Source organism: Aythya fuligula, chromosome 19, assembly GCF_009819795.1.
Source record: "Aythya fuligula isolate bAytFul2 chromosome 19, bAytFul2.pri, whole genome shotgun sequence".
NCBI lineage: Eukaryota > Metazoa > Chordata > Aves > Anseriformes > Anatidae > Aythya > Aythya fuligula.
The window spans coordinates 6,026,346-6,043,675 of NC_045577.1; the positions used below are offsets into that span (position 1 = coordinate 6,026,346).

General features: G+C 46.9%; 1 protein-coding gene across 2 annotated transcripts in view; it reads left to right on the forward strand.

Annotated features, from left to right (window-relative positions):
* Positions 1 to 17,330, forward strand: part of COL5A1 (collagen type V alpha 1 chain) — a 148,453-nt gene that overhangs the window by 17,874 nt on the left and 113,249 nt on the right. For both annotated transcript variants that reach the window (XM_032200398.1, XM_032200399.1), the window contains exon 2: positions 16,783 to 16,950. In XM_032200398.1, the coding sequence (XP_032056289.1) occupies positions 16,783 to 16,950 (168 nt within the window). The remainder of the gene's footprint in view (positions 1 to 16,782; positions 16,951 to 17,330) is intronic.

The following is a 17,330-nucleotide window of genomic DNA, read 5'->3' on the forward strand; positions in this document are numbered from 1 at the left end:
AGCTTTTCACTGCTGCTGGCAATGAGACTCAATTTTCTTCATCTTTGATCTTTTCCTAAGGCAGCACCAAGAGCGCTACGAGTTTGTCATTGTCTGGTTCTTGGTAGACCTCTGGAACAGCTCAGATTTGGATGAATCATCATTTTCTGTGTGTAATCTGTGTATAACTTTATTGTTTGCTTATGCTTTATGCACCACGGTAACTACGACCTGAAAAGCAAGTTATTTGCCAATAACACATGAGGGAAAACTTGCTTTGAATGGGTCCCTGCCTTGCTGTGCTTTCCTCTGCCAGTCCAAGGACAGTGATTCAAAGGATGCAATGCAGTAAAATTGCTTCTAAATGTGCAAAGGGTGGCCCCAGCTGCTCTGTGGAAGACACCAATCCCTCTGTTGTCCTCTGCCAGGAGCGTGCTTGTGCCTGCCTTTATGTTGCCCCCTCAGTTTGGTGCTTTTCTCCTGCCAAAGAGCTGCCAGATGCCAGAAGCATTTCCTGAAACCACTTGGGGGATACGTGTATTGGGATACGAAAAAGCATTGTTACAGTGTCTGCAAATATTACAGGCCTGACTGATCAAAGTTGTGATTGAGCTCTTAAAACCTCTGAGTATGATTAAGGGATCATGCCATGAACCAATTCCAAGCAAACGAGAATAAGCTCAGCACTAGAACTCTCCCCCAGATGCTGAGGGGGAAAAATGTTTTTCTTTACAGATGTAAAAAGGATGTCCTGCAGACAAAGCTACACTGAGGGGCCAAAGCCCTTCTCTTACCTACAGAAAGCCTTTATGCAGCACCAGTCACCGTGCTAGCTGAGTACTATGCAAGGAAATCATCAGCTGCTTTCGGTAGCTGGGAAGAAATGAGGAGAAGAATCTTTTCAGCTGCAGAACTTATTTTGTACCCTGTTGCTTGTGATGTGAAAGGAAGTCCTTGTGCTTTCTTTAACCCCTCAAACGTAGGGGCTTTCGAGCAGTGCTGTGTGGAAGCTAGAGGAAGCCCATCATATCTTCAGCAGTCACAAAATAATTCTTCTGTTTTTGAAGAAATCACTTTGGAATCCGAAGCTTCAAGTATCGTCTAATTTACACAGAAGTGTTTGACTCGAGGGTTTTATTGGAGCCTTGGGACTGGTTCACAGGAAGGTTACGTAGTATTTGTCTGCAGTTTTACTAGGAGGGAACACTGATTGCTTTCTTGCTCAAGTTAAATGGGCTCGTGGTGAGCAGAGCTCTCCTTGCAGATACCGAGGGTCTCCTTTCCCTGGGCTCCCCAGAAGCATCTCACGTGGATGTTTGTTTGGATGAGCCACCAGCAATGGGTGCTGGTCCCAGCACCACCTCCTTCTGTGGGGGTGGCAGCTTCCAAATAAAACACAGGCTGGCTTTGGGGTCTTTCCTCTCTTCACATCTATCCTAGGGGTGGGAAGATCAACAGGAAGGGGGGGAAATCTCCTTTTACTGTTCCAGCTTAGCTTTATGGCCCTAGGTAGCTTTGTTTCTGTTCCTTCTTTGCTGTGCTCTGATGGATTGTCTTGCTTTCAGTACCTTGAATCCCAGCTTTACAGGCCTCAGGAGCACAGTAAACCTGAGAAAAGCAGAGAAAAGATATTCAGGATGTGAATTACATTCATCAGCCATCAGCTTGGTGGCATGATGTAGCAGTAGGGAGCAGGGGCTGAGGGCAAAGCTGTGAGCTCCCTGTACAGAAACAGGCTTTGCTCTGGGTCTGGCCATGGCTCCCTCCAGCACGCTGCAGGAGAGGCTGTGATGGGGATGTTCTCTTCTCACCTCCTTTCTTAGAAAACGTGGAAAAGCTGGGGAATGATAGCTGGAGGGGTGGCCAGGCTGGGGGCTGGGATTGCAGGGACTCAGAGTCACCTCCTTTGCAGGGGTTCAAGAGCATGAAGGGGTTTGGGTGCTGAGCTCGACTATTAGAATCTGGGAAATGGGTGTCTGAGCCAGGCTACAGGAAAAGGGATGGTGTGGAAAAGTTTTCTAATAACAGGATTGAGAGGAGCCTGCATGTGCATGGGTCCTGGGGCATCAGCTGCGTGGCAGGGGGAGCAGGCATGGGAAGGACTCAGTCTTGTGGCACCAAGAAGGGGTGTTCTTATCATCCACTTCATCAGTGTGCTTGGAGCTTTGCCTTAAAACTGGCTTGTGCACATTTTCTTCTTGAAGACCACCACGAGTGCCTTGGCACGCGTTTATCTCAAGCTGCTGTGCTAAGTGGTGCCTTGCTTCTGGCCACATCAAGCTCGTGTGCTGGAGCTATGCTGGGCAGTCTGCATGCATTCAGGGGAAGACTAATCCCAAAAGCTAGGATGTAAGGCAGAGATGTACACAGAAGTGACTCCTCCAGGGTCATAGCGTAGTGCTGGTAATAGAGCTGAGAAAATTTGGCATTTGTGGGTATTTCTGCCAGGAGACCTCTTACCCTTTGCCCCTCCGTCTTCTGCTTTCCCAGCACGCAGCCAGCCACGGAAGTTTTAGCTCCTTCATCCCCTGGTGTCTGCAGGAAGATGTTATGCCCTAGATATTATTCCCTTTTGACGCTTCCCTCCCCTGGGCTCCCCCAGCAAGCAGGAGGTGACTGAAGCAGCACTCCTTGTCGGTGCTGCTGGAGGACCGCAGCGAGTTCTGTAACTGCCATTGGCCTCTAATTAGATGGCTAATGCCAAAGGAGCAATAACAAAAGGCCTTCTTTAAAACAAACCGATGTGAATAATTATGTAAATATTTGTCTGGGCCAGTGTTAGAGTCCTGGGAAAGCTTTTTGGATGGTTTTCTTGGATATTTCTTGTTAGCTTTTATAGTAGCATATTTCAATTTAGCTGCTATCTTTGGGTTTGAGTTCTCCTTCGTGTATAATGGAAGACCCGAAATGACATTTCAGTTGCTAAATGCAGCGCACTTCCAAGAACAGAAAATCATGCAGAAATCATTGCAAGCAATTTAATGGAAAATATCTGAAAGGGGAAAAATGATTGTGCAGCGATGAGTGATCCGGTGACCTGAGCTTTCTAAAAATCAATTCTTGTCCCTCTTGGTCACTGCCACAATATGCCCTGATGGCAGCTGTGGGTTTTAAGCAAAAAGCCGTGATTTTATAGGAATAATGCTCCATGATCAAAACCCCCTCACTTTTGAACTGGCTCCTGAAGTGGGATTTCTGTCTCCTGCTCCAGGTAGGGTGGTGCAGGGAGGGAGGAGGCTTTTGTAGGGTAATTAGCTCCTATTTGGCTCCTGATAGCTGTGTAATGGAGAGGCTGCTCTGAGTTAACGAGGGGGCTGATGGCTTGCCTTTCTCACCTCCTGACCCAGGGTCAGAGATCAGAAAGGTCAGTCAAGGCTGCACACTAATTTCGTGGTGTTGCACTAATGCTGCTTCCTTAGCTCAGCTCCTGGGGGTTAAAAACCCCAAATGCCCCTTCCAGCCTTTGGGGGTGTGGGGTGGGGGCATCCTGCTCATCTCACAGTGCTATGACTGCAAAGCCTCATTGTGTGCATCTCCTTAATTCAGGTGGAAGGGAAATATATAGCCTACTTGTTTTTTTTTTTTTTTTTTTTTTTTTTTTTTTTTTTTTTGTGCTGAGATTATAAAGGAATGGGAGCCGGAGTGTTTTATTTGGATGAGCCTCTTTTTGTGCATGGTTGGCCATCAGCAGATTATATATTATTCTAACTAGTCCCTAAAAACTCAGTTGGCTTAACGTAAAATGTTGTTCCTTTCCCTACTGACAGTAACAAATTCATTTAACCACCTAATCAGGAATAAGATCAGCTGAATGAATATGGGTTGGAAGAGAGAAAAATCATCAGGGGCTAGCAATGTAAGTGAATTTCTCCTGCCTGCGTAGTTACTTTGTGGGCATCAAAGATGTTTTGTGGTGTTTGAGAACTGATGAAACTTTTGGCTCTGGGTTCATGGTTTAAAGAAAAAAAGAAAAAAAAAAAAGGCTTTAAAAACCTTTTTCATCAAGTGAAGCAGAGTTTTGAAATTCGTCTTCCAGCTATACATTTCTGAGGAGGAAAATCAGATATAGATATAAAGGAAATGCTAACAGTTTATTGATTTAAACATCTAAAAAGAATAATTGGTTTCACATTTGTTTCAAAAATATCTACGTATTCAGTAGTGCTGGAAATAATTCAGTGGGCTCCTTAAAAATTCAATAAGACATTTGAAAATTAAAATTGCTTATGCTCAGTCCCATAAACTCTGTGGACAGCAAAACACCCACAGTGCATGAAAATGAGCTTTTAGCTCTGAAATGTTTGCTGTGGAAGCATCCCAGCTGGGCTACCTGTGCAGGGCGTGGGGCGGTGCCCTGCAGCAAACCCTTGTGTGGTTTTGTTCCCTGTTTAAGTGGTGAGGTGATGCACTGGTGAGTTGATGCTGGTTGCCAGCCCCAGCTGTAGCTGCGGTGTTTACCATGGTGGAAATAATTGTAATTATGTGGTTGCTTGTGTCAGTGCTCCTGGATGGGCAGTCTGCTTGCTGTGCTAACGGAATTAAAGGGCTGGGCATGGCTACAAGAAGGCTATATAGAGAACATTCCAGAATGGTGGATGTTCCCCCAAATCTTGTCCATTTTGTCTGCTCCCTCCAAGCTGTGTTGATCCGTCTTTGGGGAGCAAGGAGCTGGACTCTGTTCCTGTGGGTCCATCCCAATGTGTGATGTTCTGTGATCTATCAGAATGCTGTCCCTCTGTACCTCTTGTCCCTTGTGTCCTTGTGCAACAGCAGCTCTGCCATGGCTACTGGACAGCCTGCTCCCTGGTACCTCTTTAGCATCTCCTGTTTTCCCCAGGTACCCCAGGAAAGCGCTGGGAGGGAGCAGAATTCTTTGCACTGCACTTGCAAAGAGTGTCAGTGTGGTCCCATTTCTCTTGGTACAGATTCCTGTTTAGAAAGTGTCCAGTGAGCTTTTTCTGACCATGAAGATCCCAGGAGAGATGTGTTTTTTGCCATTCTATGCAGATGTAGGCTGCTTATGTTCATCCTGGTTTAACTGCTTGCAGCCACTAGTGTGGGAGAGGAGGGGGAGAAGCCCTGCCCATGGCTTGTGCTGTTCCTAAACTGTCCTGGCAGATCTGCAGCCACCAGGGCTGACTGCAACGTGGATTAGCTGACCAACTCTGTATGATCTTATGCATGGAAGGTGAGACATTGCACGAGTTGTGTTTGACTTGGGCTTGCTTTCTAGCTATGTCACGGACCATTGCGTGGAGTAGATCCTTTTCCCTGTGCCTATACACTGAGTCCTTATAATCCTCATAAGCATCCAGAATACAGATGGGTTGAGGGACAGTTAGCCAACATGAAATAATCCAGAGGGCTACCAAGCATTACTTTAGCAGGAAAACTTTGTATTTGGGGAGTTCTGAGTGAGAAGTCACGCAGAGGGAGGTCATGGCCTTGATCCACATCTGCCTGACTTTGAGCAAGGCGATGCCCTTGTTCCTGGTTAACTTCCAGGTAGCTTTGGATGGCAAAGAGAGGAAGCAAGGTGCTCAGTGATGTGCTCTAGCATCCTGGAATGGCTGGGCAGCCCTGGCAGTGTGCTGTGGCAGCTGATGCAGGATCTCACGCCTGCTCTGATGGTGTTACAGCAGCTTTATGTTCTTCTCCCTCCCCATTCTGGGAGGTGAGCATGTCAACTTGTGTTCAGTGCAGGAGTGACCTCTCTGCACTGCACTAAAACTGGTTGCAAACTGTCTGACTTGAATGCACTGTTGGATCAGGCCCTAATTGCAGGCTGTAAAGAGCATTAATTAGTTGATCATTACAAAGTACTTTGAAAATGCAAATGTTGTCCAAGTGCCAGAGTGTCTGGCAACACATTGGGCTCCTTGGAGTGGAGACAAAATGGTGAACTTGCCTTTCCCCTTAAAATACACCTGCCATGGGGCTTTGCTCCAGAGAGCTGCGCAGAGCCCTCCCTGCTGAGCCGCGGGCAGTGCAGGGAAGTCAGTGTCTGTCCCCTAAGCCCCAGCCAGAAAATGATCACTGAGAAAAGCAGGAAAGTTTTTTGTGTTTTTTTTTTTTCTTAAAACCTTCTTTTGCCTCAGGTGAGACCTGCAGCCTGGTTGGGTTGTCCTGGGCTGTGCAGAATGGTTATGATGGAGTGTGACTTTGGGTCCCCAGGGGATGCTGATGTCCCCAGCCCCTGAAGCATCCTATTCTGCACGTGTGGTCCTGTGCTGACACAGAGCTCGTGCTTGTTGGGACAGCTTGGTGTGGGAGACATGCTGCCTGCAGCCCTCCTGCTGTGGAGCTGGGCTGTGTGCTCCCACAATCAGGTGCCTGCTGGTTCTTCCTTGTTTCCTGCAGAAAAGCACGAGGTGCTGGGCAGCTGGGGACATCTCTATCAGTATTTCTGCTCACCCTCAACCCAGAAAAGCTCAGTGCTGTGCCTGTGGAGCTGATTTCTAAAAGGCTGTGGTGAGGCTGTGCTCAGGCAGGTGACAGCCGCTTCAATGTGACTTCTCTCTGGTATGTCTGCATGTGTGGCGGTCTAGAGCCTTGTGAGGATCTAAGTGTTTTCCTTTGTTTCTTTATTAAAAAAAAAAAAAATGGGGAATTTAAGAAGGGTGCGGGTTCATCTGCACTGAACTTGCATCCATTCATGGTTGGCATTGAGAAACTGCTCCTAAAACCGAGCTCTTGGGCCTCCCCGTTAATCATTCGGAAGATGAAGTCATGCCCCATCACAGTTCCCGTTTGCAGATCTGCTGAGTGCATGCTTGTGGCCCTAATAATGCAGCTCTAACAACTCGGAGAGCTCGAGTCCGCCCGCCCTTACTGCGTGTAAAGGGCAAGGCTCTTGCCAGTAACCAAAATCCTGCTGGAAAGCTTCCCGAGATGTCACCGTGACCCAGAAACACTGGAGGGAAGTGGTGGGGAAGGGGAGAGCTTCCCCTTGCCCTGGGGAGCGGGGCTGGGCCTGATGGGGCCGTGGGCAGGCCGGAATGCGTGGCATCCACAGCCCAGGCGTGCGAGCAGAGGCCGGGATGGCGAGGCCGGTGATTCACCTCTTTCCCTTGGCCCTGCTGTCAGGACAGACCCGTAAAAAGGCTTGGACACTGAACAGTGGTGCTGGGGGCCCTGACGTGGCCCGGGGGTGGGGGTGGCTGGGCTCATCCTTGTGCTCTGCCTTAAAAGGATTGGTAATTTTTTTTTTTTGGAGTGTTTTGCTTCAGCGGCCTCCTCTTTGGGGGCATATAGTTTAAAAAATAAATAATAAATAAAAAATAAATAAAATGTAAATCCTAGTGATTTCTGCAGGGATGGGTGGGAGCTGGGATTGGGATTGTACGCGCTGGCTTGGTGCCCCATGGGGCTGCCCTTCTGGGGAGGCCACCACCGCCTTTCTCCTGTGCTCCTCTTTTCCCAGGATTTGTGGGAATTGGGATCAGCAGCTCCTCAGAGGGTGCAGAAATCCCTCCTGTAGGATGTTCCCTTGACGTGCTGTCAGCGTGCAGCAGCAGCTGCCCCCAGCATCCCTATGATGGGTATCACTGGGCTGCACTACTGGTGGTGGTGCTGGGCTCCCAGGAATTGCCCTGGCCAGAGCTTCCCCTGTCAGGAGATGGCTTGTCAGCATCCCAGACCCCTTCAGTACCCTTCGTGCTTCAAATACCTCTGCTCATGGAGCCAACCCTGCAAAGCTGTGTTTTTTCTTCCTCTAGAGCAGAATCTGAAATCCTTCGTTCTTCAAAATGAATGGGATATTTGCTCCTCGTCTTGAATGGGGCTGGGAGTTTCCCTGAAGTCTTAAATGCTCGCCTGTTTGCTCTGAATTGTCCTGAAGTTCTCTGCGTGGCATTTGCAGCGGAGATTATTTGCGTGGTTTAATTATATTCTGTGGAGGGAAGGCCTGCTCTCTGCTGCTGGCTGCTAACACCACAGCTTTGTTAGAAACCCAAATGATTGATTTTTTTTTAAAAAAATGATTTATGCTGAAAGGAACAAAGATTATTTGATCCTCGGGTTTTAATGTAGTCTTGCAGAGCTGCTCTGATATCGGTTCTGGGTTTCTTTCTATCCCTTTTGGGATTATGTATATGATCTTTTGAATCTGGTTCTGTATAATGGTTTCCTTTGTTCACAGTTGGGACTACTTGGGCCTTTAAAAAACCCCATAAGGGGACGACATGAGTCATTGGTGAAATATTCAGTTATCTAGAGCAATGTGAATTGACAGATTTGTTGCAGCTATTGGATCTGAGCTGATGTGTACCAGATGAGGATCTGACCCTGGACGTAGTCAGCATTTTTTGCTGTAGCGTGCCCCTTCCTAGGGAACGAACTTCCAGAGCTTCAATCCTGCAGTTCAGACTCCCTGATTATCCTTCTTAAAATGCCTTTCCTTTGTCCAAATGTCATTTTGTTTTATTGGGCTGCTAGCATGCTGAAGAATTCAAGGGGCTACTAATTCAATCCAAAGGGTGCTCGAACAATGGCAACTGGAGCTTAAGGTTATTTTTTTTTGTTGTCTTAGCCTCTGCCATCTTGTTTGGATAGTTAATTATCTGAGGGCTGGAGCCCAAGTCCAACAGTGGTGAAAAGCATATAGATAAGGAGCAAAAATTGTTGAAATTCTGCAGGCACGAAGCGGATGTTGCTAAGTGAAGCAGCTTCGTTCTCATCTGCATTTAGCTGTCTGGTATAGATATCAGTACAGGAGCATTTACCTTTTGGTGCTTGAATCATTCCTGCTATAATCATGGATATTTAAACCTCTGGGCAGGGGCTTGGGAACAAGAGAAACCCTGAACATGGTGGAACAGGCACCCATCCCCCTGAGCAGGTCTGGCTTTGGTGCTGCTGCTCCCTGTGCCTGTAAGGGCAGCCCCTTGGCTCGGGCTAGGAAATAATTAAGTGTTTTAGTGCTAACAAACAATTTTGGAAAAGCACTGGGTGGGGGAAAAGCCAAACTGGTGAAGATGGAAGACAAAGGGTTTGTTTGTGTTTTTCCCCAGCTGGCTTCCACACTGGGCAGCAAGGTGCCCAGCGTGCTGCTCTGGTGCTGAGGTTCAGCTCTCTCAGAGGGACCTGGACCTTGGCTGGGTTTCCTGGGTCAGGATTAAAGCACACTGCTGCTGGGTCACAGCGGGCTCTTCCTGTCCCTGGTCGCTCCAGTGATGCTGTGCCAGCAGCTCCGTCCTCTCGCAGCTCAGGGACTTTTTGGGCTTCTGTTGGAAATCACTTTTTCTTTTTAAAAATAAGCTGTAATCTCTCCTCCATCTCTTCCCAGGAGGGCATTTTTACTGTGTGTTCAGGCAGCCCTGCAGAGCCCTCCTTCCCTGTTTGGGAAGATAAGTGAGACACTGGTGCTCTGCTTGATGCTGTTTGTGCAGGATATATTGACTCTATTAACTGGGGGAAATTCGGTAATAATGTCATGCTTGTCATCTGAGTACCTGTAAATCCTTATAAAATGTCTCGTAATCTCAAAACACAGATGCTGGTGATTTTCTAGCTTAAAGACGACAAAATATGGGAATATGAAGGCATGGGTTCTCTGGCTTCGCTAAAGCCAGGGAGCCGAGTATCCATCCACCCTGTGTCTGTCACGTCACCTGGCACTAATGGCTCAGCCAAGGCTGTACAGGTGAACCAGTGACTTGTCTGGGTCCAGGAGCTGGATCTGTCCATGCTCAGGGCTGTGTTCTGCTCTTGGTGTTAGTGGTGAGAACCCAGGGGCAACGTTTACATCTCTGAATACATCTCTGAATTTGTACAAGATAAAGGAGGCAACCTAAGGTAGCTGGTTAATCCTGGACAGTTGTGGGCAGGGGAACTGCAGTGCACCTCTTCCATTTTTCCAGTAAAACTGTTCCTCCTTTTCTTTAGGATTCAAGGTAATCTTCAAGGAGGCACTTTTCTGAAGTAATCCTTATTCACCTTGTTTGCTGTCACTACTTGCTGAGGGCTGAGATAGCCTGTTCATATGGGAAGGCTCCCCTTCCTAGGAAGCCTGGTTCTTTAGTGATGACACTCGAGTACAGATGCCCAGACTGGGTTCTGTATTAAATGCTAAAGCTGCAGAGGGCACCTGGAGTGAGTTGGGAACAGAAATGCTTATTCATTCTTCACCTTGTGATCTCAGATCTTTGGCAATAATTGCACGTAAGCTGTAGTATGACTAAGTGCTGTGTCATGAAGTCCTGAAAGTCTTTGGATGCCCTTCAACTGTTATGAAACCAGATATAGAAGAACGGTTCTTCACTGTTACAGGGTGGTGACCTCTTGTCCAGACATTCAAACATTGCAGTTGTTACACGAATGCAAAAATACATTGCCTGTGCACAAAAAAAAAAGTATGTTTCAGGAGTTTCAGATACAGGTGGGGATATCTTCACTTTGAAGGGTATTACAAGGTAAAGAGTTGGAGAAAGGGGGATTTTTTTGGCTCCTAAACTCTAGGAACATAGTGAAGATGCTGAAGACATGCAAGATGTTAGATATCACTGAAAAAGCTCCATAAGTACCCCAAGATGTATTAAGTGAAAGGGGAAGGCTTTCTTAAACCTAGTTTTGGGCACAGCTGCGTGTATTTTTGCCATATGTTTGCTGTACACGTACTGCACTGCACAGTACGAAACTGCTGCTAAAGCCCTTTTCAACTTCTCCATTGAGGTCTTTTGGAAAAGCAAATGTATTTTCAGCAATGCCATATTTTTCTATAGCATCCCCTGCAGCTTTACTAGAAAATGCATAGAGATCTATGAAAAGAAGTGGTTGATTTAGGAGCTAGCTTACAAGGGGTGAACTGAGTGCTGCAGGTACAGCACGGATTGCAATGACATGGAATCTGATTCTTGTGCCAGGTGCGCCCTGTTGTAAACTTGCAGGTGAGATGCAGTGTTGCAGCACTGCAACTTGCTGGGATTTGCATGAGGGATCTCGATACCTGGCGGAGTTCTCTTGTTTTCTATCTGAAGGTCTCTGCTGCTGGAGTCATGTTATAGCTTTATTTTAACAAATGATCCTGAGTGGTAGCTGGAAAAGCTTGAACATCACACTGGAAAAACTAGAAGGCAATTTACAAGATCTATAAAATTTCCTATACATAATTAAAAGGCCACTTTAAATAAAAAGGACTTATCCTCCTTTATATACTTGGAAAAAAAAAAAAAAACATTTAGACTTTATAATTTAGTGGAATCCATTCCATGCTCTTGTCAACCACCTTTTTTTTCCTTCTGCCTAGTGCCTGTTGGTGCTGCTCAGCGTGGCAGGGCTGGAGAAGCTGCAGCTGAGTGCCCTCCATGAAGCAGGGAGGCCGTGGATAATGCCTGTCACCAGTTGTGCCAGGCTGCAATAGCTTCACTCTTCAGCTCAGTGGCAGTTTTAAATACTACAGATTTCCTTGGGGATTTACTTAAATGCCTTGAAAAATGATGGGGGAGAATTGTTTCAAGGCTTGTTATTTGTAATTTGGTAATCCTTCAGACACCGGAATTGCAGATACCCCCCCAGGTAATATTGTAAGCTACTCATGTATCCTGACACTTGGTAAAATGGTTTGGGGCCCATTCAGGAGCATTGCTTCAGGTGTTGTTGTTATTATTACAGGCATAAATATGGCTTAGATTAATGACTTCTGGCGAAGGCTGCATCTGCTCAGATTTTCAGAGTGGTTTCTAGAAGCTGCAAGTTGATCTTGCACTGAGCTTCAGCAGCACCATTTCCATGGGTTGTTTTCTTTGGAGGTAGGATATAATGTCTTATTTTCCTGGTGATCCATCGTGCTTTCAAGAACATTAAGCTGGCGAACTACCAAGTGAGTGGTAAAAGGAGAGGAGCAGGGAACCAGTGCAGTGTGCGCTTCTCTGGGCTGGCACCTCTTTGCTCTTGTAGGAGTGAAGAAATAGTGAGGAATTTATCTTCTGCAGGTGAGAAAGGAACAAAGTGCCTTGGCCAGAAAATGTTATTTTAGGAGGGTTTGGGTTTGGTATCAAGCCTGGTGGAAAAAGCAGCCCAGTTTCAGAAGAGCTCGCTGCAGTTCAGTCAACGTGGTGGAATCAGATCTGACTGCTTGTTCCATTTGGGCTGAATCCCTTTGGAGATCCTGTCCTCAGGGAATTTCCTTCCCTTTCCTTTCCATAGGCCCAATGGGCTCTGGCTGAGCTTGGGTATTGTGCCATGCAGGCAGAAAGTCTATGGGAAAGGCTGTTCTCCCCAAAAATTTCCAGCAAAGGTGTCTGCAAAGAATGTATGGGAAGCTTCCAGCAAGAGTAGGTAGCTCCTTTATTCTGCGATAGAGCAGGCAGTAGCCATGAGGCCTGAACCTGATTGCAATCTTATTCTTACTAGGATTTTTGTTAAACTTGCTAAATTAAACTGTTTAACCTTCGTATAACCTTTATGTGGTGCATGGAAAGTCTTTAACTGGCCTTCAGTGAAGTGTCTAAAAGTCTGGTTCTCCACCTTTCTGCTCTATGCAAGTGTAATGGCATTAAATAATCCTTGTTTATTGTTGCATGTGTCCTGAAGGCTCAGTATGGTTTAAGACCTCTTCCCCTCTTGTAATTTAATTTAAATAACAGGGAAAGGTGAGAATGAACATCCCAGTCGTGTTAGGAATGGGGCTTGCCCATGGTCACAAGTGCTTGGTGCACTGCAGTGTGCACCTTCAGATGTCAGGGATGCTCTGGTGTCCTTGACTTGATTCAAGACTTCTGCCATGCTTCTGTGTCACACAGCTGAGCCTGACCAGTTTGTTTGGCTGCATTTGAGTGTGGCAGGGCTGAGCTGGAGCCTGTGTGCAGCCTGAAGCCAGTGGGCTTATTTCAGTGACTGCTACTTGATTTGCCTCCTTGTGATGTGTGAGAGGAGAAAGGCAGCTGGCCACTGCTGCCCGGAGGGTGGAGATAAAGCTAAAACCTGCAGCCTCTAGCCAGGTTTTAACAGGTAATTAAAAAATTAGGAACCCAATTAACACAGATTGGTTTTGTGGTTAAAGCTCTTGTTAGACATGGAGGAATTAAGGGTTTAATTCCAGCTTTTGCCACTGCGGGCTCAATGTGTCATTCATCTCGGCTCTGTTAAAGGTGGGGAATGGTGCTCTGTCTCACTCAAGGGCTTCCCACTACTGGGGGCAGGCTTTTGGGGCAGCCTCTGGCCCAAGATAGCCCTGATTTTGGTCTGATTTTACCTATTTATGGTTTGCTTCTTCGCCTACTGGGTTTATTGCCATCCTCTGGTGCAGCAGGGAAGGAGCTGCTGGTCTCCTCAGGCAGCTCTGTGCATCTCAAGCAAAAGAATGACCCAGTGTGTAATGTTGCATAGTAATGTTATTCATAAAATAGCAAAAAAAAAAAAAAAAAAAAAAAAAATGGAGCTTTCATATAGCAACAACTAATTCAGCTCTTGGATGCGGGCCAAGCCCGGTGCAAGCTTGTAAGAAATACCCTGCAGGGCCTGGCCTTGGTCAGGCTGGTCTCTGTCCTTCTGCGGCTTCCGTCGCAGCTCCTAACAGGAGATTGCTGGGTTTAAATTTGGCTGAAAAAAAATGAAGGGGAAATAAACTGGTTAACTGGGCATGAATAAGAGCTGCTCCTGTGTGAATTGCATCTTTCTAGAAAGAGCTGGAGGCTTTCATGCTGCTTAAATCCTACTCAAATCCCACTCAGACCAGAGCTCTTAGTGCTGGAGCACGCAGCAAAGGATCCAAGCTGGCTCCTGAGCTCCTTAGGAGTAAGCAGAGGTGATGTTCGTGCATGTCTCTAACAGAAGCTCTCCTCTCCTGCTGTTCACCTGCGCAGTCTGCAGTCTGTTTCCTACTCTGAGTGGTGCCCACACTGTTGTTTTACTTTAATTTCTTGTGTTGAGCTAATCCATCACAGTTAGAGGCGTAGAGGATCTTCAAAACGAAGATGAATTGCGCGTTGTGTTAGGAGACGGAGAGCAGCAGAGGCTGGCAGGCAGATGCTTGAACCATCCTGCACAGGGTGCTGGGTGCTGTGGTGCTGGGTGAGGGCGGTCGGAGGGCTGTGAGCAGGGGCTGGAGAGCAGAGCCTGCAACCTGCTGGTGGCTGCTGGAGGAGCTCCAGCTCTGAACTCACTGCCTTGCTGTAACTGCTGCAGGAACTTTTAGCAAGCAGCAGCCTTCTGACTTGAAAGTGGTATAATTCAGTTAATGCATAGAGCTGGCAAAATCTGCCTTTTTTTTTTTTTTGTCTTTGTGCTGCACTTCCCCTCCGTGCACTGCACAGCTGCAGCAAGCAGCACTTACCCCATCCAGCACTGTACACTAATGCAAGATGCCCACAACTGGCTCTAGTGCTCCGGGGCTGCTTTGCTGGGAGTGTTTGCCCAGTTCTGGTCACCCCAGCAGATGGGATTTTAGGAGATGGGATTTTGAGTGGTGGATTCTTCTGCAGCAGTTTCTGTTCCTGCAGCCAGCTCAGCCCCGCTGCGGGACGGCTGCGTGCAGCGCTGCGAGAGAGGCTCCAAATCCCCTGCAGCCTGCGCCTGGGGAGCACGGCTGATGTCAGGAGTCTGGAATTCACATCCCCTCCCCCTGCCTCACTGCCTTTTTCCCCTCTTCTCTGTAAATAAATTTTGGAGGCAGCTCGGTTCTGGCTGAGCTGAATCTCCCGGAGCAGAGGGAGGGAGCTGGAAACAGAGCTGGACTTACACTATAATCACTTTTGTTGCTTATAGGCAGCTTGGGCTCTGAGTACGTAGGAATTTCTGCATGAAATAAAGCATGGTTAAAGGCAGTGGGAAGATCCAAGCTGCAAAGACTGCTTAGACAAATGTCATCCATATTCTGTCTAACAAGAATGAGAAATGAGGAAATATCACAGCTGTATGCTTCTTGGCCCCGACTCTCTCAGCTGGTTTATTATCTGCTGTGTTGACTTGGATTTGCCATATGTTTGCAATCTCTCATTGAGGACCCAATTTCTCAGGATTGTGGAAACTTTTTAAAGCTGCCTAACAATGTACGTGAGTTTTCCATGCAAATATTAGGCAGATCTTCTTGGTAACCAAAACTTCATTTTTTTAAAAAGATCTGTTCTTATTTCTTTCCAGTGCTGGCCTTTTTGTGTTCAATGCTAACGTATATATCGTAGTCCATCCCTGTGGGTGAAGGCAGTGTTGTCTGGCACAGGCTTTTGGAAGACCCTCTTGCAAACCCTCTATTAGCAGCTGGCAATGAGCTTTGCACCCTTGGCCATCGGCGTGGCGAGATGTCCTGGGACACAGATGGAAGCTGGGGCAGCCAGCCCAGGGCTTGTCTGGGCTGTTGCAAACATCAGAGCACCTGATGCGTGCTTGTCCTTGAGGATCTGAGGAATATCACTCTTCAGGGAAAATAATGGATCGTGTGGCAAAAGAACACAGCTGTGATGTATTGTCCAGGCGAGGCTAAATGAAGCTGTTGTGCAGGCGCTGGCTTTGGGCACTGCCAGGGGTTTGCTGAGTTGGCTGGTTTGTCTTCCTGACAGCGCTTCGCTGCGAGTATCGGGTCGAAACTCAAAACAATTTATTTTTAAGCGTTTAAAGTCGGATCTGGTTACTCCACTTCTGGTGATGCCATCTCTTCTGACATGAGCAAGACCAGATTAGGAAACTAATGAGATGGCTCGCGCTATTTAATTGCTGCTGGAGAGACCGAACTGCCTGGAGGTGACAGCCCTGGCTCTGCTGGCACGGGAGCATGGGGTGTGAGCAGCTCCGTTAGCTTTTAACTGGAGGCTTTTGCTGCTGCACACCTCAGTAAGGATGGGAGCCTGATGGGATGTGGTCATGGTGGGCTGCAGTGGCTGTGCTCTGCCCTGGCAAGTTCCTGGCAGAGGTAGCACACTGCATGAGGCCACAAACCTGGATAAGCTTTTCTTTTTTCAAGCTGGGGAGTAACTGTGTTTTTTTTTTTTTTTTTCTCCTGTAAAGCTTGTGTTTTGTTGGCAAGTGCAACTGCACTCATGTGCATTGCTGGTTGTGGGAATTCATAGGGGAATACCTGCCGAAGGGGGGAATTATTTGACAGCCCTCATCTGGGCTTGGGTGCAGTGGCAGGGCAGGCACTCGGCTGCTGGTGGTGGAGTTGTGCTGTGTTCCTGCCCTAAATCTGCTTGCTTTGCCCTGGGCAGGTTAGATGCTGTGCACAAAACCCTCCGAGGGTGTGAATGAGCCTGCAGGCAGCAGGAACCACCTGAGCACTGAAACATCACGCTGGTGTGGCTCTCTGACATAGCTCACTTGTAACCTGAAGCATGGCTGTGGGTTTACTTGATACTCTAGCTGCGGTGCATCACCATGCCCTTGTTTTGCATGGTACAAGCGTGCAATCCTTAAGGATACTTGCTCTCACATTTTCTTGTGTATCAACCAATTTAAGAATGGAAACATTTGCATCAGCAAATTTCTGGCAACTTCCTGATTTAAAGCCTTTCCCTGAGATCATGAATTTCCTCTGTGATACTTAATCTTCGTGGATGTGCTTGTGTGATGGGGATTGGGCAAAGACATCCAGAAAATATATAACTACTCCAGCTAATAAGATAGTATATTCTCCCTTCTCCCCTAGTGCAGACAACTGATCAACTGTTCTCTGCGTTGAATTAGTGTCTTTGACCAACAATACAGCATCCTAGCTTTGAAGCTGATATTAACATTGTATTTGCAGATGTATTGAAAACTTCTGTCATCTGTTATTTAAGGGGTGGAATGATTTGTGATGTAGGCTAATGATTTGGATGTGAAGTGCCAGTCCTGTTGCCTGTTAATTCTTATTTTCTTTTTTCTTTTTTGCAGCTGAACCTGCAGACCTCTTGAAGGTCCTAGATTTTCATAATTTACCTGATGGTATAACAAAAACAACAGGGTTTTGCACAAGCAGAAGATCTTCAAAAGAAGCAGATGTTGCTTATAGAGTAACAAAAGATGCTCAGCTTAGTGCACCGACAAAGCAGCTGTATCCTGGTGAGTATGCAGCTTTTTTTTTTTTTTTTTTTTTTTTGTTATGTGGAACTGCCTGATCATTTTCTCAGTGTTTCTCCAGGCACATACAGGGCCTGGTTCCTTCATTTTTTGTGCATGTATGCTCCCTTGGCAGGGAGTGACTCTGCTATTTTGGGAGAATGTAAGCTTTCAACCATCAAATAACACCAGAGTAAGTTCTTTTGTTGATGCATTTGAATATGGGGGCAGGTTTCACCGAGGGAGATGTGGCCACTGCCTACATCTGTTCCTTCCTATATTAGAAACTTTCTACTGTCTCATTATCACACAGTGGCACCCAGCTGGGGAGAGAGACTTGGAAGACACGAAGGAATGCAGACCGTGTTTTGCTCTGTTTGTAG